The sequence below is a fragment of the Rhopalosiphum padi genome, chromosome 1, assembly GCF_020882245.1.
Source record: "Rhopalosiphum padi isolate XX-2018 chromosome 1, ASM2088224v1, whole genome shotgun sequence".
NCBI classification, from domain to species: Eukaryota; Metazoa; Arthropoda; class Insecta; order Hemiptera; family Aphididae; genus Rhopalosiphum; species Rhopalosiphum padi.
The window spans coordinates 32,270,268-32,294,439 of record NC_083597.1 but is presented as its reverse complement, the minus strand read 5'-3'; the positions used below and the strand labels follow the sequence as shown (position 1 = coordinate 32,294,439).

Below are 24,172 nucleotides of genomic sequence, written 5' to 3'. Positions count from 1 at the left end.
AATTATTACCTTTATTAAGTACTAATTACTGGATGAAAATAAACAAACAAATGTATCCCAAATCATTGCATTAAAGTTGAGCCAAACAAATTCATCTGTTCATTACTAAACACAGTTACTTTAATTTATAAAATGTAAGTAAAAAAAACATAAATTCATTCACAAAGGTATGTATATTAAAGTAATAAAGAAATTATCATTTTTGTACATCATTATTAATATAGTTGTTGAAGGTCTGTGATTAAAAATTTTCTTACATAAGGTACATAAAAAATATTTGGCATTATTCTTAAAACATTTTTAACTAGGTATTCAAAAGTTTATACTATATAGCTAATAGCTATATTATGTTATGTTATATGATACGAAAATATTTATATTTTATTTAAATAACTTCATTGATTGTTAAAATATTGAATATTGAATTAGCCCGTGTAAAAAAAATATTTGCCCCACTTTGCCCCTCCCCCTTGGAAAAAAATTCTAGTGACATGCTTGATTTTATCCAATAACACTCAGTATTTCAAGATCTATTAAGGTTTTTGAAAATATTTTTCTTACAAAATATCAGATCAAAATAAAATAATAATTTTTTTAAACATGTGTTTTTTTTAATAGTTATCATTTTTTAAGCTTTTTTTTACGGTACCACCCGTACCTACTTTCTTCAAATCAAATTAACAATATAGGTAGGACAGGTAGGTAAAAGATTAAAATTTCCTTTAAAAACATTTTTGAATTACTTCAAAGTACTAAAATTGCTATTCTTCGTACAAAAAACAAATATCTTATTTTAAAATGATAGGTATATCTTTAAGATTTTTAAATAGCTTAAAAAAACTTGTGAGGAACCTATTGATATTTACAGAAAAAAAAAATTATAAAAGTAATACATTTATTTCTCAAAAATCAATTTTCTGTTTTAATGTTTAAGATATTGTAGTTCCTGCAAATTTTCAATGAGAGAGATTTTTTAAATGAATTGTGATGGGTAGAACATAAGTCATATATATCAGGGATTTGGGAATTAAATTCTAAATATTTAAATATAGTTTGTAGCTATGGACTAAGATATAAATTTAAGTATATTAAAGCATAGCCTATGCTTAAAACTATATGGTAATATGCTTTTGTATAATCTAGGTAAAGATTTAAATGCAAGTTGTATTTTCATGTCTCAAAACAATTTTTAAACAGACCCGGATCGAGCCAGCAAGCTACCCCGCTATATTAGCCACTTGCTAAAATATCTAGCTATTATTATGAGCCGGTAAAATTATTCTGCTCGGTAAGTTTCTGGGTCCCAATCCGGCCCTGTTTCCAAGCATAACATTAATCGCATACATCAAACAACTTTATAATGAAACTTTTATTTTGCAATTTCATAGTTTTTTTTTTTTAATTTTAGAGCACTTTTTGGATTTTTTTTGTATGTTTTATAATGATGGATAACAGTAACAACTATTATCCTTAATATACATTTTAATGATTGAAAAACTATTTGTTTAAATTTTGATTTAAGCACATCAACATATTAAAAAAAAAATTATTCAGTATAAATAATTTACGGTAAAAAAAGAGGTTGTTGTATGGTAAATAGAAGTTTGTATCAATATCAAACACTCCTTACGTAATACAAAATATCTTAAAAAATTGAAAATATAATTTTTAGATATAAGGTATTAAAAATTCCATAAATTATAATTTGAATAAATTTATAATTAAATTAAAGAATGGAGAAAGCCATGATCCTGTATCTATTCATAAATACAGGATCATCCAGTATATATGGATATATACAAATAAGTTGTTTTATATGTATATGACTTGCATTAATATCAAAAGCACCAAATTATGTAAATTTTAATTTAAATAATACAATAAAAAGAGTTTTATTTAATCATTTAAATTTAACACTGCATTAAAAATAATTTTTAGGAGCAGCTTTTTAAATATTGTTATATTATTAATCTTTATTAATACAGTCATTTTTATTTTTAAGATATTTAAATCTGCATCTTAATCATAATATTTTATTTTATTCAAAATTATTATAATGTAATATGTATAACGTATATTTATTTCAAATAATGAATTTAAATTATATAATATAATAGGAAAAAATATAATATTTAAAAAAAAATGCTATCAACTAGTTCACTTTATCTTCTTTTTTTCTTTCTTTTTATCTTCTTTGTATTCATCATAGGTTAAGTTATTTTCAATTTTCTTAACCTTCTTTACTTTTTGCCATTTGAGCGGATTACGAGCATAAAAAGGCCAGGGTGGAATTGTTAGCTAAAAAAAAAAAAATAAGAAATTAAGTATTTATAATTTCTAACAATTAATCCAATCATTTAAAACGATCATAGATTTAATGTATTATTTGATAAGGACTTAATGTTAATTGTAATTCATAATTAAGTACTTGTTTATATATATTGTAGTAATTGTCAGATAACTGGACAACTATAGTTGTTAAACAAAAAAAGTTATTTGCAATAACAATTATTTACAATTTTAAAATTGATATTACGAGGGAAAGTAAGAGTACTGAGGCTCTCACGACCGTAGGGAATATTTTTTTACCATGTTCGCTACACTGCTGTATATCTTTAGTCCTCTTCTTTATAACAAGACCATAACAAGTTCAGTACGTTGAAAACTGTGGTCACAAGATTTTTTCTCGTGAAACATGTCGATCGAGTCTGCCGCCACCTCCTTTGTCCACTTCTCGACCACCCCTTCACCACCTCGTCACTAGAAAATCTTTTTCCACCTATGTGCTTTTTCAGGGAAGTGAACAAATGGTAATCTGAAGGCGCCAGGTCGGGGAATATGGAGGGCAGTTCAAAACATCCCATCCAAAAAATTGCTTCACGATATTGGCTGTGTGGGGTCTGGTGTTGACGTGCAGCAGGCAGACTCCTCTTGTTAACAGACCTCTCCTTTTATTTTGAATAGCTCCTCTCAATTTATTTAGGGTTTTACATTACCTTGCTGCTTTGATGGTCTACCCCTGAGGTAAATATTCAATCAATATGATGCCTTTATGGTCTCCAAAACATTGATGCTATGAGTTTTTTGACTGAAATGGTAGTTTTGAACTTTTTGGTTGAGGGTGAACTGGTGTGATGAAAGTGTTCAGACTGTTTCTTGGTATAGTGTGCAACCCAAGTTTTATCTCCAGTAACAATAGACTTGAGAAAATTATCACCCTCCTGTTTATAGCGTTCCAAAGAGGTAATGAATGACAGCGCGGATTTCGGACTTGGCGGCAAACTCAATCAACATGTTTCACGAGAAAAATTCTTGTGACCACAGTTTTAAACGTAATGAACTTGTTATGGTCTTGATTAAAAAGAGAGGAGTAAAGCTATATAGCAGTGTAGCGAACATAGTAAAAAAATATTTGCTGCGGTCGTGAAAGCCTCAGTACTCTTACTTTCTGGATATGCCTCGTATGTTATTAAATTAAAATCAAAACATACTAATATGGTTATTTTATTTAGGTTTTAAATGGACCAAATTGTATAGATAATACTGGTGATAAGTGTTACTTCACACCACAATAAGATAATACCGAATTATCTTAAATCGTGCTTCACACTTGTTATTATTTTTAATCTGTTATCAATGAATTTATTGGATCCAAACAAATGTAAAGTTGTATTGAATTAAAATATAATATTTTAATCATACTAGCAGTAAGATTTAATGAATAGGTACAGCAACAGAAGTCTGTAAAAACTGTATAGATTGAAGTTACATTAATTTTTCATTAAAATTTTTTTTTAAATACATTCTTTTTGGATAGCATTAAACATTTGTTTGGATCCAAATGATCCAATCATAGATTCTTAATAAAGGTAAATAATAATTGAGACATAACACCAATTTGGTCCGTTTCACATTTAATATGTATGATAATTATTAATAATATACTTGATAAAAAATACGACATTTTAAGGTTGAATTACTAAATACAGTTAAATAAGAGCTTTATACATCAATACTAAATTATATTTCATTTTTAAAATTATTATTATTTTTTTTTTTTACTGTTATTATTATATTATATTAATTCACTTACTAAAGCAGAAACAAAAAATCCAATTAATGTTAGACCAATTGTGATTGAAAATTGCTCTTTTATGTATCCCAAAATAAATCCAACAAACTATTAAATATAAAAAATAAAATATTAATATCAACATTTAATTAATTAAATATAAAAAAAACTTACACCACATGTAGTAATAATGGTTCTAAATAAATATTCAGCATGTTTTTGTCCAACAAAATCCTAAAAACATATTAATCATTTAAGTATTACACATTTTATATTTTAAATTTGTAGTAGGACATATTTAGGTTGAATTCGAAAATTCAATATAAACATCTAATAAAGAGATTATTTGCATTTTAAATTTCATGGTGCATAAATGTAATATCTTTATTTAAAAATATTAAGTACATAATAAATACTTCATGATAAAATAAATGTATTTGAAAATAATGTTGGTTTTAATAAAATATTAAAAGAACCCTAGTAAGTATAGTACTTTGATCAAGAAGCTTATTTAGATGTGTTTGAACATGATTTGCATAGCTTTAATTTGAAAAACGTGGGGTTTGGGGCACATTGCTGTAGGATGAGAAGGTGCATCAAATCAAATTTATGCATACATCGAAAAAATCCTTAAAATATGTTCTGATCATAAAGCTAAATAATTTTAAAATCTCTCACCATATGCCATTTCCAAATTGATAAATTATCGAACATTATGAAAAACTCACAAATAAAATAATATACTTTAACTACAGATAAATTCTCAAATATAAATAGTAATTAATCTTCAAAAACTCGAATATTCAGAAATTCTGAATACAAATTATAATGTATTAATATGTCTGTGATTATGACACAAATATTATAAATTTGTATACGACATACGTTATCGTATTGATAATACCATCTATCACACGTCATCTTAATATTATTCAAAGACCCTGTAGTAATGAACTACAGGGGTTGTTATTCTTTGGTTTTAACTTATCAATGTATTTCGCGCTTTTATCACTATCAGTGTTTATTTATTTTCGTTTATTATTTGTTTACATTTTATTTATTTGAAGTAATATAATATCTATTAGTCAATTTCTTTTCTACCTGTAATGTGAATTATGCATTAATAAATGTATCTAATAATGTAATTACATTCTGGTTATGAACTTTATTATCCAAAAGTAAAAAAAACATTTGTATTACGATTTAGTCATCATTTTAAAAATGGTTTGTTATTATCTAACTTATAATATACCTTATTAAGATTGATAATTTTTGAGTTATAACTACTTTTGATTGACGTGCAATAATATTGTATTCTAAATGAAAGTTATGTATAATAAATATCATTGTGTAAATAATTTTTTCATGTTTCAGTATAGTTTTATTAAGTAGCTTATTTGAAAAACTACCTATCATATATATTACTAAAGCATATTGATCTTTAAATATATTTTAATGTTATCCTAACTAGGTGATGTAACTATAATTTGAATTCAACTAAAGATGGACACTAGTCGCAATACAGTTGCAGCCATATTAGAAGAAGTTAGAGATGATGTGCATAGTTCAACAAGTCCTTTATCACATCCAGCACGTCCTACCAGTACTAATGATGCCAATAAAATTGTAATTTATGTTCAAGACCAAAATCGTTTTGTGAAAACTGAACAAAATGATTTTTTTAATCATATAAATGATCATCCACCTTCTTCAGAGAACTACAATAATTTACGTCCAATTGCAGCAAGAGTACAAAGGGTATTTGCATCTTTGGGCACTGTTAGTCAAGGTCTACTTGCAGGAGTAGCATTGGCACAATTATTTTTAGGTGAAGCATCCCATCGATCACCATTAATATTGATGTCATTTTTCTTTTTGTCAACTATATGTATGTGCACAGTTCTGGATATTTTTGACTTGTATAGATGTGAGAGCTTCAAACCAAAATATATTTTAGTAAGTTTAAATACTTAATATTATTTTATTATTAATTGATTTTATAATAACTAAGAGCAATATATTATGTATATTTCTTTTTTTTTAAACTCATCATTTGTCCTATATACTAGGTGATTTTTTAAGCATGCTCACCCCATTATCATGCTAAAATTATACATATATCCAAATTCTGATTTTTACATAGTTTCAAGTTGTTAAAAAGCAATGTTTTTATTAAAAAATTATATTTTTTATCCTTATAATTTTTTAATTTTTTTATTTTTTTGAATGACAACATAGTTTTAATTTTATATTCCAAAGCAGAATATATTTTGAGTATTTTGATTTATAAAAATCAAATTTAGGGCGAGTAGTTTATGAGTTATACATATTTAAAGTTTTGATTCACGGAGTGAAGTGATACGGGGTAGCCCCGTAAAAAGGTTTTTTCACTACTGCGCTTGTCTTAATTTTAAATATGAAGATTAAAAAATCACCTTGTATATTCATTTATTCAAATTTTGAAATTTTGAGGTATAAAAGATTCTTTTTTTTTGTAAAAATAAATATCGATAAATCTTTTTTCTCAACGAAATGTTTCAAAAAACAAAGTGATTTTTTTACCTAAAAGAATTAAAACCTTAAAATATCCTGACTTACCCTTTTACCATAAAAAAATGGATTTTATTATTTACGTAATTGAAGAATTATTATATCCTAATACTATTATAATATCCAATATTTTTATTCATGTTATATTATAATAATATTATTTTTGTTAAGATTAAGTTCAACATTAATTTAGGTTAATATCAGTCTAGTAAAAGTAATAATAATCTCAATCTACCTATAGTACTAAAAAAAATATTAAATATGAATATTTCCTTCAATTTTTGTCAAATTATTTGCTGTTTTTATAAAATAATTCTCTTTAACTTAAAATTATAATCTGACTTAAATTTCTAATCAATAGTCAATACAAATAACATTTTTATCTAAGTAACTTAATTTTTAAATTATTTATTCTCAAACCAATGTAAACACTTAATTTTATTATTTTTCAGGTATTATTCTTAAGTGTATTAACAGCTTTAGCTGCATTTGCATGTGCTACATATGATACAGCTATTATGTCTGGTAAAGTCGAAGCTAAAGTTTCAGAGACTTGGCGAGCATTAAACTGCTGTCGATGTTATGGAGCGGTACTTGGATGGATTATTATTATCATAATGAAACCTAAAGATCAATTAGCAGAGTTTCTGAATACTGATTAGTTTCTTAGTAAAACAAAAAAATAAATGTTTATATGAAATTTCACTAAAAATATTCACTATTTTACATTTGAGTTATATGGGCTTGGAGAAAACGAATGCTTGAAATTCACTTGTCTAAAAATCAAATACAGTGGTTTATGTTGATGAATTTACAAATTGATCCATTTCCTTGAGTCATAGTTTGGTTAATGTGTGAAGCTATATGACTTAATACTTATATGATCTCTACACTTATGAATTATATCAATTCATATTGAAATATTTTTTTAGGTGATTCCATTTCACAATTTTTTTCACTATGTATAATGAAATAATAACTACTTAAAATATTGTCAATCAGTAGGTGCCAATTAAATGATTAGTTTTGGGACTCAAAATTTAGTGATTGAGTATGATAAATAAATCATCTATTATATTATATAATATTTAAAACGTTAAAATAATTTTATATTTTATAGTATAAAACCAAACCACATTTAAATTTTATATAACAACTATATTTTATACACCAAAGAAACTAGTTTTATTAATATTTTTATGATATTAGAATAAATTTCTATAAAAAAAATCTTTATGTAGATAATTTTTTTTTTAAATTTTATACACAAGTAGTGGCAAGACTACTGGAGCAATTACTTGTACCAACATTTTAAGCACCTGTTTGAATGAAAAATTACGGTGCACAGTTTTTTTTGTTAGATGCCAAATAATTGTATTTTTTTTTTTCAATTAAATGTATAATCAAAATCATAATCAAAATTATTTTTAAAAAATTGTTATTATTATTCAATGTAATATAATAAAAATAAACTTAATGTACAAATATTTATGTGCCTTATGTATAGAGTTATTGTTTCTAAATCAATCTGAATTGTGTATTTTATTTTTGTTTAAATTAAAATATAATTATTAGATATTTGTAATAAAATTGCATGTATACTTATTAGTAATTAGAAAAATATTATAATTATGTTAATTTGTACTTGTCATTAATGGGACAAATATATTTAATTTCATAATTAATTTTAAATCATATAAATTCTGATCATATTTATTTTATGTTTGAACCATAAAACATGCAATAACTTTATCTGAATATTGTACAGTTGGAAGATTTAATTATTTATTTTTAATAAAATGAAATTCTTAACTACTCAATATTTATTTTATTTTATTTATTTTTTTATAAATTAAAAATTTTTATAAATGAAGTAAGTTTTTGATGTTTCTATACCACTCAATTTACATGTAAAATGTTATATGATTTATATTTTAATTTAATAATTTCAATGTAATAAAAATATTATATTTCAATAATATAAAACAAATATATTTATAATAATTAAATATTGTATTTATTCAATTTTTATTAATAACATTTTTTTAAGAATTGGTTAGTAACTGTTATTTTTATTTATTTGTTTCTATAAGTAGAAAAAGCTTCTGGTAAAAAAAAATATTTTTCCTGAAATATTATACTTGTGACCTGTATCTATTTAAAAGACAAACAAATATAATATAATCAATGATATGTACTGATTATATAGTCTATAACAATATCTAAACATTCTAAACAGATTTTATGAATACCTTACACTTTTTTCAACATAGAATATTATATTTTTAATATAATTGAATTTGAAAAAAATCCAATTTTAAATACAGGTTGAGTAGTGATTAGTGAATGTCCGAATACTTTAGGTACACAACTGATCAAACGCAGTTATAAAAACAATGATGTTTGCATAGTAAAACTCGACTTGCGACTTAGCGTGCGTTGCATATACTCATAAATAGGTAAATGTAAATTTCAATATGATATTAATTAATAATTTGTATTCGAATAATCATTGATTATTGTTTAATAAAAATAAAAAAAATTTATGTGTGCGCGTATAATATATTAGATAATATCGTATTCAAATTTCCCACTGAAATATTATGCTATCGATGACGTCACTGTTGTATATTTTTATTTTCGTTAGCATTATAATCGATATCAGTTCAACATATTTTATTGACCTAAGGTAAAATAATATAATATTATAATAATGTTCAAATTATTATTATTTTTTTTTTTTTATCGTAAAATATTTGTGCCTTTTTAAAATGCACAGAAACAACGAGCTCGTCAATACAATAACGCATAATACCGTAGATGATTGTATTTTCGGACCAAAAATAAATTCACTACTGGCCAACTCAGTACAGATAGTATAAAATTCAATGGGCCGCCACCTCTCCAGCAACACATAACATAGATACATACAGAATGCCTAGGCCGTTATTATGGACCAATTGACTATAGGTATACAGTCAATAATAATAACTAAATAGATCTGTTATAGATTTCGTCTATAACACTGTTATTATTGTATCTGTTTAATCTGCTGTTGAACCCGCGACCGGCGCGGTTCGTTTTTTTCTTCCAAGAAACGTCGGCAATGACGTCAACTACCGGTAGCGGGCCAGTCGGTAAATTTCTCGGTGTGGGTGCGGTGGAGCGGCGGACCAACTTCGCCCGCCTGCCGCCGGAACAGCCGCGAAGTGAGCGAGTGGACTGTGTGGACTCCTCTACGGAAGCCGCACCCAATTTTTATCACTTCGTGCCGCGCGCGTATCACTACGGAATAATTTTTTTTTTATTATTATTATTATTATTATTATTAATTCGATAAAATAAAAAAAAAAATAGCGAGTGTGTGTGAGAGAGAGAGAGAAAGAGAAAAGAGTAAGAGTAAAAGCGAAATAAGAAAATCGCGTCTCGTTACCCAAATAATAATAATATGTGCAGTGCGCCGTCTTAGCAGAAAATTTTGTGCAAGTCCGAGCGGTCGTCCGTCCGGGTTCGTCTAGAGTTTGGCATTCGGGTGCGCGAGCGTGTCGGCCGTGAAATTCGGTGTATCGCAAGTGCGTTAGCGACGTGAATGTGCTTTACAGAAACATCGGGCACTCGGCCGGACTGAATAGTGTCATACATTACACGGACAAGGGTGAGTGTTACTCAATTAATTGTGTAATAATAGTGTTATAGTATTGGTAATAATAAGGGTATGGCTAGGCTGTAATAACCCGTAGACTGTGTGTAAGCACTACCCCTGTGATAAGGATGTATTAGTACTCGTATGGCGACCGGCAGTGTTCCGTTCATCCGCACACACACACAAACCGACGGTAGTCCGATACATAGTGAAACTGTAGTCCCATGTCGTTAGACGCTCTCTTGGAGCGACTAACAGGCCCTCTGCTTCTACACGTTATGTATAATTTGATTATACTAGAGATTAATTTACCTACCTAATAATATATTATATTAATATCTAATACTGTGCCCGGTTTTAAAACTTAAAATGTAATCTTACTGCTATTAAGTAACTTCCCTTAGATGTTTCTCTATTAGTATAATAGATATAATATTATTTGCTTTTGTGCATTGATAAAGTATTTAATTTTCAATAATTAACACTTCATGGACAAGTATTAATTACTAACATTTTGGAGCCTTATTTGCTGATAGTTACCTATCTTATTTAACAGTTTTAAATTATTTCGTGTTCACTATATATTTTCCATTAAAAATGCACTTATAAGTATATAATCATTTAAAGATCATTTACTCAAGAGAAGAAATATTTAAATTAATTATTTAATACTTAACAAGTAACCTAATAAGTTGTGTTGATAATAATTTCTAAATAATCATATTCATTTACTAACTGATAAATTAATTATTAATTTTCCTATTTAGCTTTATACTAAATGTTATGTATACTGTACAGGCTTATATGACAAATTCAGGTTAATAATAATTATTATTATACAAATACTAATATTTCAGTCATATTTTAGAATGTTTAATATTAAATAGGTAATAATGTAGGAATTAAGTAATAATATAATGATGATGTATGTTTTGTAAAATAAAAAAGTTTGTCACACCACTGAGTAAAACTAGTAAAAATATAAATATTATGCTTTATTTTTAAGTCTAGATACAATATTGAATAGTATTAGAGCAACTACTGTACATAACTTAGGTACTCTTAAAATAATATGAATTATTGTTTTTTTAAAAATATGAACATTTATCTTTTTAATACTAACTTTTTATTATTTTACAATATTTTACAATTGAGTAGTTTTATGTAAGTATGGAATAAGGTATGATAAAGGCGTAGGTAACATTGGTTTCATCAATCATATTTCTAAACTTCATTGTCACTTCCTTTTTGCCTCAATTGATATATATGTTAAGAGTTATAGTTGATACCTTAATAGTTGTAACATTTTATTTATATTTAAATAAGTAAATCTAAATCTTATTTATAAACATAATCATTAATTATCTTTTGGTCTTTATCTCACTTTTAAAAATAAATATGAAATAATTGTTTATTTATTTATTATATAACAGAAAGTGAATGTAATTTCTAATGAATTTAGAAAATCAAGCTCAACAAATTTTTTTTTCATATGATATTAAACAAATAAATTACCTATTATCAGGTTTGTTTAAAATAGTATGCAAACAAATAATAAGAAAATACTTTTGTACAGTTAAGGTATCTATTTATAAATTAAAACATGCACTTAAAAACATTTTACATCAAAAGAACCCTTGGGATAAATTAAAGTTAAACACTATTAAGTAATTAACATTTTTTTTTTAGTTTTGGATCATTTTATTATTACAATACAATATTCAATAGCAAGGGTGTTAACTTACTGTGAAAATTTTTGCAGCATATATAAAAAAAAAAAACCCAACATTACTGAAACAAACATAAACAAATCTTGGACCCCATGTGATTTGATAATTACACATCTGTGTGTTTATCAATATAATATACTTTATTAAATAAAATTCACAAAGATTAAGTTCTCGAGTTTGTAATATAAATTAGCAATTTTTGATTAATCTATACTTAACTTAGAATTAATTTTTATAGAATGTTTATTGAGCTAAAACTTTTGAATATTGTATTCACTAGAAATTAAAAATAAAATCAAAATTTCTGATAATATTAATGTAACTTTAGTTATTTTTTTTTTTTTTATGGAACTTTTTTATATTTTATATCACTTATCAGCTTTAATTCAAATCATTATTTATCTATCAGCTTCATATATCAAAAAGCAAAAAAAATACTGGCATACGTGCAACTAGAACCAAATTTTTCTGAGGACGCCTTCATATTTTTTCTCTATTAGTTTGTATGAACATTTCCTCTACCCCTTTCTTCTAAGATGGTTGGTATATTTGCAAATAGCTTGCGATAAATGTACATTTACATTCAGGCATGGATCCAGACTAAATTTATGGGGCAGGGGGGCAATAGTATGTGCATATTGTATTTTATTGGCTGCCAAAAACAGACCATCCTAAAATTTACCTATATTCCTGAGTTTACGGGGGGCCCCTTGGCCCTCTTCAATCCGTGCCTGTTTACATTAATATAATAATATTTATCTTTATGATCATACTGTAGGCATGCACAAGAAAATGCATTAAAAAGCTAGTTCTTTTTTGAAAAAAAAGAAGTTGGTATCACCACAGAGAACTCCTTAAATGGTATAACAAATCTAAACATTTGCCAAATTTGAGAAACAGTCTTACAGCATACTTACTCGTGTTTAGCAAAATAATTGTATACACCTCATTAAAGACAACTTTTTCCATGGCTTTATTATACAATTTACATTGGAGGAAGAATCTAAGCCTCTTCCCCAAGCTCTCACCTAGTTGTGCTTATGAATACTGTTGTCTGTTGATAATGCCCATAAGGTTAATTAATATTTTTTAACAATTTATCATAGTTCGTGATCAATATTATCTGTAATATTTTATTTGTATCTTGAGTAAGTTCTCTCCATGCAACCTTCACTATATTTTTTGCTCCTAGAATCAAGATTCTCACCTTTTTCCAAGTCTTTTTCATTCTTTAACTCCCATGGATACATAATTAAAGTAACCTTCTAAATTCTTGATCCCTGTTTTTATTTTTCAATTAAATTTGTTACTAAGGTGGACTTTTTAATCTAAAGTATTGTAACATTTACATTACTTTATTATTGTTTCTAAAATAAAAACACTTAAAAAAATATATACATATAAATATATGAAATGAATTGATGTAAAAATCAAAGGTTGTATTATCTAAAAATAATAAGATAATCTTGGAATTAATTTTTATATAGAATATACTATAATTTATAATATATTATTTATGGAATTGATTACTGTTAAAACTGAATTCATTATTATTCAATTGTTGTGTCAAATATACTTCCATGTTCCAAGTAGTAATTTTTTTTCAATAGCTCATCATTACTACAAAAATAGAATACATAATTTTTGTATAGTTTTGCTGGAATAATATTCTTAACATATCTTAATTTTAATTTATTATCAAAATTATACTAAAAAATTATAAAATCTTAGACAGTTAGATATAATTTAAGTTATCTGAACCAATTTTAATAAACACATTATATTATAAGGTTAGCAATAAAACTGTTAGATATACCATGGATATACTATATTATAGTGGTATATCTATGAGCTCTGAGTCTATGACAGTTATTGTAAAATACTAAATTATTAATAGGCCAATTAATATTTTATCTATTTATGTCAGGTAAGGAAATATTGAACATTAAAGATTTTCCTTTGAAATATTAGATATTATCTTATGACAATAACCTATTTATAATCAATGATGTCATTTAATAAATTTGGAAAGTATGAAATTCAAAACACTGTAATAATTTACATATAGTCTTAGACATTTTGTATCTATTACAATCGGGGACACTAAGTGTTTGTTTAAAATGACACGTAGAAAAAAAATTAAAAAAATGTTACCTATTAAGTAACTTTCAGCATCATAACATAATCTTTTATTTTTTATTATGGTATACTATAATTTGAATATACTATGTTAAAACTGATATTGTGCTACATTCATAACTCACTATGTTATGTAAAGTTGTATATATTCAACAAAATTTCGGCCCATACCCAGTTAATAGTTTTAACTCCACATTAGAAACTAAATTAAGTAATATTGTTCTGTTATGTTGTTTTTATAATGTATTAAACTAGGTATCGTCTTGATTAGAGTTTATAATTGATATTATGAATAACATAAGTTTATGGTGTTAAAATCTTAGATAATTAAAGTTCTTTAACAAGAACTAGTTATATTTGAATAATTTGTTATAATTTACAAACAAATTTAATAGATAATTTCAGATTTCTATTAGTAAAATTTCATTAACAAAACAATTATTTAAGTCAAAAGTTTAATTTCTCCAAAATAATTTTAAAATAGTAAAATATCGCATTAACCTTATGTATGAAGCAAATATGCTTAATGTTGACCATTTTAACTAATTGATTTAGTCTTCTTGGGTTGTAAGTGCACAATTTTAGCTTTTATGTTAAGTTTTTTCATATTTTCTCTAAAATCATACTTCAATAACTGGAACAAGGCTACCTAAGGTTCCTATTTCAGTTCCTATTATGTATAACATGTCTCAAATGGCACCCCGCAGAAACCCTAGATAGACCAAAGTATCTTATATTGTAAATCTAATATTTTTTTAATTACCTAATGTTGATACTTACTTAAACATAAAATATAATTTCATCACTAAATATGTATATAAATTTAAAAAAATGTTGATTCCTATAGGTACAATAGGTACATACATAAATTGGAACAACAGAATTTATTTGAAACAACATAATAAATACTTATATAAAGAAATAAACATTTACAACTAAGTACTAACGTAATATGTAAAATGTAGATATTTCTAAACAGATGTAGGTCGGTTGATAAGCAAATAGTTATATAAACATTTAAGAATATGTACAACTAGTTAAGATTAAATATATTTGAAATTCAATAGGTTAATAACCTAAACATATGTTTGATGGATATTTTAATGTATCAAAATAGTAGGTACGACATTATATTAGTGGAATGTTAAACACTGCGCATATAGTATGTACATTATTTATTGTGTTGTGTTCGCACTATATTCATTGATAATTTCATTGAAATTAGAACAATTGATCAAAGTAAATATTGAGGAAAATTATTTACCAAGTGAATATATCTAACTGAATTGGATCCAAGTAAAAACATTGCTGTCAAATGCTTTTATATATAAAAAAAAAAAAAAACATTTCCTGAGATGACCCACATTTTGAACAAACATGTTCAACACTCACCACTTATGATTTCCTAGTGGAACCTATATAGTTTACATGGACATTGTTATAAAAATTGATACATATTTTCATATCTATAAATTAAATAATGTGTAATGATGATAATAATCATTGATAAAAACTTACAATAGGTATTTAAAATTATCAAATAATGTTGGGTATATAAAATTAAAATATTAAGTAAGTAATAATATTTATAGACTTATAACTGCTGTTCAATAATAATTATATATTTTGTGTTGATAATCATTATTAGATAAAATTGTTAACGAATTTAAAACAGTTGAAAAGCGTGTGAATAGAATTCATTTATTGTTTTTTTTTTTGCGTGTTGAATATAAATATAAAATCCTATTATAAAATAATAATTAATATAGGTTATAACTAGGTACTAATTTTAGTTTCGTCCATTAGTAAAATTATTCGTTTAATTTTGTACATAAATTAATGTGCAGTAAATGTATTCCCTGTATAAGTATATAACTAATAAAGTAATTACCCCCCCTCTTCCCTCACAGATCCATTATCATCTTTATTGTAACCTAATTTTTTTCCCCCGGTAAATTCCTCGGATATATTCAAACTAAAATAAAAAAAAATTATATTATCATTCACCTTTGACGGCATTAACCATACAAGTTATTATATTGTACATAATTTTCCTGTAAGATCATTAGAGTAACTACACAGAAAATAATACTGGTTGATTCTTTAGTACTTATAATCATTAATCAATGTATTATCTCAAAAAACATAAATATTTTGTAAAATTGTTTGAAATAGAAATACAATTTTAATCTTTGTAAATTTCGAATTTTTTTAGGATTTTTTTTTCATGGCCGTTCATGCCACATTCGTTTCTACGATATCTTTCTACATATGACATATGTGACATAAATTTCCCCTTGTTCAGCACCTCCTGATAAGTTTTTTAGATCTTCTTTAATCTGAATATCCGATCCTCACATCGTTGGCTTGGCCTTCTTCTAGGTTGTGTTTTATTTGCTCTCTATCTTGTAACTTTATGTGCGTGATTTTAATATATTGTTATTAAACATACCCATTTTATTAATATCGATGTATCCTCAAAAAGGTATATATTAAATCCTCTGTTTGGTCTTATTTCGTAACCGCCTTCTTTATTTCTCATATAAGGCTAATTGTTCTAAGAACTATTTTCCTCTAATTTCTCGATAGTTAGTCTTCGTCGGATTTGATACCCATGCTTCACAAGAATATAGTGCAACGAGTTCATAACCTGGATCTTATATAATCTAATTTTAGTTTTCTTTGTCGAGTTATCAGATTTAAACAATTGAACTAATGAAAAATAACATTTGTTGCTTGCTGTTATACTATTAGCATACTGCTATGCATTTTTTAGCTTGTGAAATATTACGTATATCATTTATTTTATATTCTGAGAATATTGATGCATACAATTTTACAAATTTCGAATGAATAAATAGTTAATTATTTTTATAAGTATTAACAATGTTGATGAGCGGAGTAATGGTGGGTTAATATTTTATGATGGGATACCTCTGTTACTTCACTCCACTCAACTAAACTTTAAATACTTATAAGTTATCACTAATTAACTACTCGTTTGAAATTAAATTTATATTCATACAAGTACTTGCTCAGAAAGATATTCTGCTTCAGATTATAAAATTCAAAATATTTGTTGAATTCAAAAAAGTAAATAACTTAAAAAAATAGATTTTTTTTAAAATAAACGTTATTACTTTTCGAGATAGGTAGGTACTGAATATTTACTGTTATTTTTATCACTCTGCATAGAGTCCAGCATCAATGCACTACTAAGATATTTCCGGGGATATTTTTGAAAAACAATCAGGATAGGACGTATTACGTTCTTTTTTCGTACACCAGTTATCAATATCATTCCAATAATATATCATATTATGTTCTTAAATCATTAAATAGCCATGTATACTGTTTATTATCTTATATCATCTACCAAAATAATAGTAAAAAAACAAATGTTCTGTCTTTAATAAATTCTTTCGGTAATAGATTCTCTCTTTTTCCTATTAACATAAATTGCACTTAATAAACAAAATTATTATATTAGTTATAATAACTTATAATTAAAAACTTAAAAAAATTGATTACCTATATAGTATATTCAAACATATAATTTAAATTATTAGTTGAAAAATTAATATTTTAGAGAAATTATTAAATTGATCTATTATCTTTATTTTTATAACATAGAAGCATTGTTTTAAAAGGTTTATAAGAATCTACTTATACATTGGTTATTAATATACTAGGTTACGTACTTAATTGTATTTATTTTCGTAATAACATTTTATTAATCATAATAATACCTTTTACGAATGTTACCTATAATTTTCAAGTTAATAAGACAAACTTTATTTCGACTAGCAGCTGTTTTTTATACAAACGTTATTTAAAAAATTTAGTGTAGTGATTCTTTTTTTTTTTTTTTTTGTGGTTCTTTTAATCAAAAATGATTGTCTTGTGTTTTAAAACAAAATTTAAATACAAAATAACTTGTGCGATAAATTTTCATAATAATCATCATGTTAAATTAGTATTAATTGCCAAAAGAATATTATTGTTGATCAAGAGCTTTGCTAAAAATTATATAATTATTGCTTACCACTTTTTAATAATTTTAAACGCCAATAGTCTAATTTAAATGAAAAGAGTGCTTATCATTTTCCCAACGTCTTTCCTGGGTTAATATAATTGTTTTATTAAATAAGTATTTAATTTTTATTTAACAATATAATTACATATTATATATGTATGTTTTTTGTGTTATAAATTATATTCCTAATATTTTAGCGAGTATTTTAGGTAATGATAATCTCTGTTATGTATAATAATATTTTAGTTATTTTACAAGAGTTAAAATTAAATTAGGAGAATGTCAGCGCACTGTTTGTTTTCTCTCTGGCTCACGCGCAACATAGACTAAACGCATTCGCATGTAAAATAATGTTTTTATGTTTTTGAGCAATCTTGAGTAAAATCATCCTTTACAAAAATTATAAAAAATAATTGTTTAAAGGTATGCTATATCAATTAGTCTAAATATTGTATCAAAACAATTAAATAAATTAAATATCCGTTTAAATTTAAACAATTTTTTAAGACGAATATAAAGTCGAATAATAATTAGGTATTAATAAAATACAAATTAATGAGTCAAACTCTCAAAAATTATAAAAAATAATTTTATATGAACGTGCTTTATCGAAACGTGAGTGAGAAAGAAAACAAATATTGCACTGACATCCTCTTAACCAACAGTTGTTCAAATCATAGTTATAATTTATAATTATTTATAGTAGGGAACCTAACCTATGTTTATTTTCAGTAACGCATACAAGTTAGAAAAAGTTAAATTTATATTTAAAAACTAGTAATCTATATTTTTAATTCAAATTATATTTATATATTATATTAAATTTTTATCCATAAAATAAACTATATACACTATATTTTAAATATATTGTATAGTTGTATTTATTGTTTGATGTCCTCTCCAGAATCCAGTCTCTTATTTCCTCTGGTTGTATATTATATTGTGGCTGGGAGGTCGGTACACTAGCAGTAGGTGTCCTCGTAATCAGCAGCGCCCACCGCCCTCTCAATGGTTTTGTTAATGGTGGGGAGTCCGATCAATCTAAAAGCTCATGCGTGTTGCGCCCGTCAAGACGCGGTTGAACCGGCAGCAGTGCCGGCGTGGTCGGCTCTTTTTATTACTACGATTGAACACAGCCGAGAACGCGTACAGATATTCTGTATTAGTTTATCAGGTGGAATTTTAGGAACCTAGTATTAAATTGATAGTTTATTTAGTGTTTATACGCATATAACTGTATACTAATATATAATATACTATGTATATATTATATTTATTAACAGCTAAAATAATACTATATTATATTTTATAGCTGTATAATGTTTAGAATTAGTATGTTGTATGTAATTTCTAAAATTAAAAAATATTTTATACAATGCAGTTATTTGTTATTCTACAGTAAATTAAAATAATTACTATTAAGGGAAAAAACCACTTTTTAAAATAAATATTTATCTATTAAAATCAAATGAATGAGTTCAAAATATGTCTACATTATTATTATTTTTAATATCAGATAAATTAATCAATATTAAAAACTGTAACTAATAAACTACTAATATTGAAGACGCTTCAGGTATCGGTTAAATTTCAAATTGTTATTGAGATCGACTTTTTAAATAAAAAAATTTTGTTTAGGTCACTTAATATTTACGTTAAAGAAAATTCATGTTAATGAAAATATTAAATTTACCTACATTTTAAAATAATCTTTTATCTACTGGTGTATTTTAATTGTATTAGTTAAAACTGTTCTTTTATAAAATTTTATTGCACTACATTTATTTTATAATAAGAAGTCTGAAAATACCATACATTTTTTATTCATTAATAAATGTTATAATTATACTTACTTTTATCAATTTGAATTTACAAATTTTCGAAAGTTGCCCTGATAAAATCAATTATTTTAGTCTGCTTTAAGAAATTTAAAGAAAATATTATTTATCCATATAATATTGTGATATCAGTTTTTTTAAATATAAATATAACAAGTTTAGCTATACATATGTACTTACTGCTGAATTGAAAATTATTTAATAACCCATTTTGTATAATTTTCATAATAGGTGCTAAAAATGTTCTAATAATTTATTACTGTAATTTATGTACTTATTTTTGCTAAATTACACACGAAAATCATCGTTAACAAACTTCGGTGTGGTGTTCATTTAATTTCATTTAAATACGTGTTCCTGGTTTTTGGTAGAAAGATTTCTAATTTGAGCTGAGAATTGAGGATAATGATATATTATCATGATTTTCAATGTATAATATTTTATACCTTATATCAATAGGCAAAAGCCATTTTTCCAAATATTTCTCAAGATTTTTTTTATGAAAGTTATCTTTGATTTGATTTTTATAGTAGGTGTAATAACTAAATAATAATAACCAATGCTTAAAGTTGAGACAAATTGATCTTTGTCGATTTTTTCTTTTCAATCTTTTAATTATATCACATTATTTAATATGATTTATTATCGCTATTTTTAATTTTAAAAATCACATTATACATTTTGACACTTTAATAGACAGAATATAAACATGACCGTATAATTATGTATTTATGTGTATAGTATATTATATATAGAGTATATATGGCGCTACTATTATTGGTGTATGGATACCCAGAAAGATTATTAGTTATAGTAACTTGAACGAGCCGTTAAAATTATAATTTTTATTATACTCGTACTATTATATATCTGTCATAAATCATACTATTTTATGTATAATAATACATCATACATATTATTTTTAATTAAATTATTCTAATAAATGTAAATATAGTTGTATAGATAACTCCTGTCTTCAACAGTTAGGTTAGGCTAAATGGTATTTAAAACTTTATAAATTATTGCTTAATCCTTTTTTTTTTTTTAAAAAAAAAGGTACTATGCTTAGAATATCTACAATAATATATAATAGGTTTTATAGTACGATTTTACTTACTTATAGTTTCCAACAAATACAATTATGTATTTTTAAATTAAATATTTATAGTCATAAAATAATACTGTAGTATCTACTATATTATATATATATATATATGACTGTAGCAAACATTGAATAGACCGTTTAAAATACAGTTTTTTGTTTTTACTTTTGTCTCATAGTGTAGTAGGGGAACAAGGAGTGAATGTCGAAATCAGGGAGAGGGTATTGTATGAACGTTAGTATGATCAGCGCTGCGAAAGCCTCTCCTAAAGCTCTAGCGTGCTGCGATGGAACTTTACATCCGCGCTCGACAGGCATTCAGTACGGTGTTGGGCGTGGTTCGCATAGGAATGAATACAACAGCAACCGATGCGATATTTTTCATTAATTTTTTTTACCACTAACCCTATTTATTGTAATATTAGCTTTTAAACATAATCACATTTTTTTGTACGCCATACATACCAACCAACGCTTTGTCTGTGCGTTATTTTATTTAGATAAATCACCCAACATTTTCATCAATTGTTTTTCAACTCATTAGTTTCGCGTTAACATTACGACGATGTTGAAAGGGGTGTCGTGCGTTGACGGTGCGTTACCATTACACGCGAGATAAGACTTAAATCTTGGTGGTTGTTTAATATTTTTATCAAGATGTCTAGCGGCCGTTAATAAAACGCGCAATTGGATATTTACGTCCTACCGCTTAACCTGACGGATACATCCATGTCTTGACCTTAAATATTTAATTTATCTTGAGGTGAGTAACAGCAGAAATAATACAATTTAGCATACTTTATACTATCTAATTTCTATTTTATCTATCATATGTAATAATATGTAATATTTTAGTGTAGTATTGTACTATTGTAAAATAAAAATTTTTATTTATATTTCAAATATTTATAATAGATACCTAATGCGTCATAAAAACGCTGCATGTATAACACATCTGTTATTTAAAGATAAATTTAATATTTAATCATACAATTTTTTAAGTATACTGTGATGTATTTTTCATGTTTTTGTATAGTTTTTCTATTATAAGAACATTAATCAGCCAATTTTACGATTTTAATTTATAAGTATAAAATAAAAATGGATATGAGTTCTTACTAAAAAAAAATATATTGATATTGATATTTTGTGACGTAGCTGGATGCTTATTGAGAAGTAAAATTAGAATACATTTCTTAAATATAACCATGCAAACCATATTATATTTTCCCAAATAGTACAACTATATTTATGTAATAAATAATAATAATATTTATGTATGCATATGTATCTAAAGTATTAAAATTAATTGATTAATTATTATTAAAATATTACTCATTTGCTTATTCGTATATTATGATAGTTGAATACTGGTTATAGCTTCGTGAATTATAATTTAAAAGTTATAACTTTATAAATAAACATAGTCGATTATTATTTTTATTTTCAAATTACACTTTCAGCAATCATTTTTATATTTTAAAAGCTGTAAATTAATCAAAAAATCCATTTATCGGATTTAAATCTTATATACTGTATTAATTTTTTACAAATTCATATTATAATTAGCCATTTGTATAATTACTTGTATAATTTTGATCAAAATAGCTGTTGTCTATATTATTGAACTATAACACAATAAATACATTTAATAAAATATTTGAAAACTAAAAATTGTAGGTATATAATAGATCAAGGGAAACCATACATCAACACCCCCTGAAAATAATTAATATTATCTTATATACTGTTTATCATTGATATAATGGTCCATACTAGGTATCTATAGACTATAACTCGTAATATTTTGAATAACGAGGGCAAAGTTTTCCATTGACGTCATTTGTATAGAATGAATTATAGCCGAGACGAAAGTGAATATATTTGGATGCATTGTAAAAAATATTTGAGGCAGTCGTCACCCATATTTAGAGAAACAAAGATTGACAAATTTGTTGACACTATAATTTATAACAAACCTTTTGCTTAAACCTACCGGCACTATTATAAATAATAATATGCTTTACTTTTATTATATATATGTACAAAATAATTTGTCTACGATTTAGAGTGCAGCTTGCTACGGTTGCATTAATTATGTGATAATAAAATATGGAGGGTTTAGGAAATAATATATAACAATAAGATGTGTTGATTTATCTACTCATTTCTACCTGATCTATTTTTGGCATAATTTTTATCAAGATGTACAAAACAATTTTTCATTAATAATTACTATTAAAATCACCCTGCTATTGACTTGAATTCCGTATGTAAAATTGAAATAATTCAATGATGTATATGATATATGATGGAACTCTGGTGGACATTTTTTAAAATAATTGGATACTGGGTCCTCTACGAATCACTTTTTAATTTTTTTTCCTAGTCATTTTTATTTTCTTCTGATTATTCGAAAATTATATTATTATAAATACAAAAAAACCTATGTACAACTCTCATTGAGGGAGTGATCGTCTGGAGTGACGTCGTATCTTCGTATCACGCGTGGTTACATCGTGACACTAGCAAATGGATTTGAAAATAATTATTAATTAGTGGAGCCTTTTAAATTTATTTATTAATAATCGATTCGTGTCCAAATTCGTATTATCAATTGTGGTGACTGTTTCAACGATAAACAAAATAAAGAAACCTAATCGCAGCTCATTGTCCATGCAAAATATGTAATCTTACAAGTCAGGCTTCTATGAACAATTTAACAAAACATGTTAGAATCGGACGCATGTAACTGTGTAGCTTACAAAATACAAATTAATATATAATGTATTTGTATCGTAGATACAGTCTCAAGAACAAAAAATTTAATTGCGGAACTATTATATAGCTACACTACTCGAATGTTTGCTATATACCTATATATTTAATAAATAATATGATTTTTATGACATCATATAGTGGTGCTTGTACTTTCTTCCGTCATCGTCAACGTCCCTATCGCTTAACTTGACTAATTTTAAAATAACCGTTCAACCCCTTCATCGTGGAGCACTTATATAATATACACGCCGATGCCTAAAGAATATATTATAGATTATAGT

At 25.4% G+C, this 24,172-nt stretch overlaps 3 protein-coding genes across 4 annotated transcripts in view; 2 read left to right on the top strand and 1 right to left on the bottom strand.

Annotated features, from left to right (window-relative positions):
• Positions 1-2,019: 2,019 nt before the first annotated feature.
• Positions 2,020-4,938, bottom strand: LOC132917936 (signal peptidase complex subunit 1). Its single transcript, XM_060978937.1, has 4 exons — positions 4,751-4,938; positions 4,247-4,306; positions 4,094-4,180; positions 2,020-2,298 (listed from the first exon to the last, which is right to left on the bottom strand). The coding sequence occupies exons 1-4, from the start codon at positions 4,784-4,786 to the stop codon at positions 2,158-2,160; spliced, it is 324 nt and encodes a 107-aa protein (XP_060834920.1). The 5' UTR covers positions 4,787-4,938; the 3' UTR covers positions 2,020-2,157.
• A 180-nt stretch (positions 4,939-5,118) lies between these two features.
• Positions 5,119-8,314, top strand: LOC132917937 (uncharacterized). Its single transcript, XM_060978938.1, has 3 exons — positions 5,119-5,296; positions 5,544-6,028; positions 7,075-8,314. The coding sequence occupies exons 2-3, from the start codon at positions 5,576-5,578 to the stop codon at positions 7,282-7,284; spliced, it is 663 nt and encodes a 220-aa protein (XP_060834921.1). The 5' UTR covers positions 5,119-5,296; positions 5,544-5,575; the 3' UTR covers positions 7,285-8,314.
• A 1,552-nt stretch (positions 8,315-9,866) lies between these two features.
• The window catches only part of LOC132920445 (guanine nucleotide-binding protein G(I)/G(S)/G(T) subunit beta-1), a 28,934-nt gene continuing 14,628 nt past the window's right edge, over positions 9,867-24,172 (top strand). The window contains exon 1 of one of the 2 annotated variants that reach the window (XM_060982851.1): positions 9,867-10,277. The gene's annotated coding sequence lies outside the window, so the exon portion shown is untranslated. Of the gene's footprint in view, positions 10,278-21,370; positions 21,874-24,172 lie in introns of those variants that run through there. The other variant, XM_060982859.1, reaches the window with a different exon arrangement.

What these genes read in the sequence shown, in the direction of transcription:
- LOC132917936 (XM_060978937.1), bottom strand. Translation starts at nt 4,786, where the DNA reads ATGTTCGATAATTTATCAATTTGGAAATGGCATATG. An exon ending in CCATTATTACTACATGTGGT is followed by an intron (nt 4,181 to 4,246) that starts GTAAGTTTTTTT and finishes TATATTTAATAG; the next exon opens with TTTGTTGGATTTATTTTGGG. An exon ending in GATTTTTTGTTTCTGCTTTA is followed by an intron (nt 2,299 to 4,093) that starts GTAAGTGAATTA and finishes TTTTTTTTTTAG; the next exon opens with CTAACAATTCCACCCTGGCC.
- LOC132917937 (XM_060978938.1), top strand. Translation starts at nt 5,576, where the DNA reads ATGGACACTAGTCGCAATACAGTTGCAGCCATATTAGAAGAAGTTAGA. An exon ending in TCAAACCAAAATATATTTTA is followed by an intron (nt 6,029 to 7,074) that starts GTAAGTTTAAAT and finishes ATTATTTTTCAG; the next exon opens with GTATTATTCTTAAGTGTATT.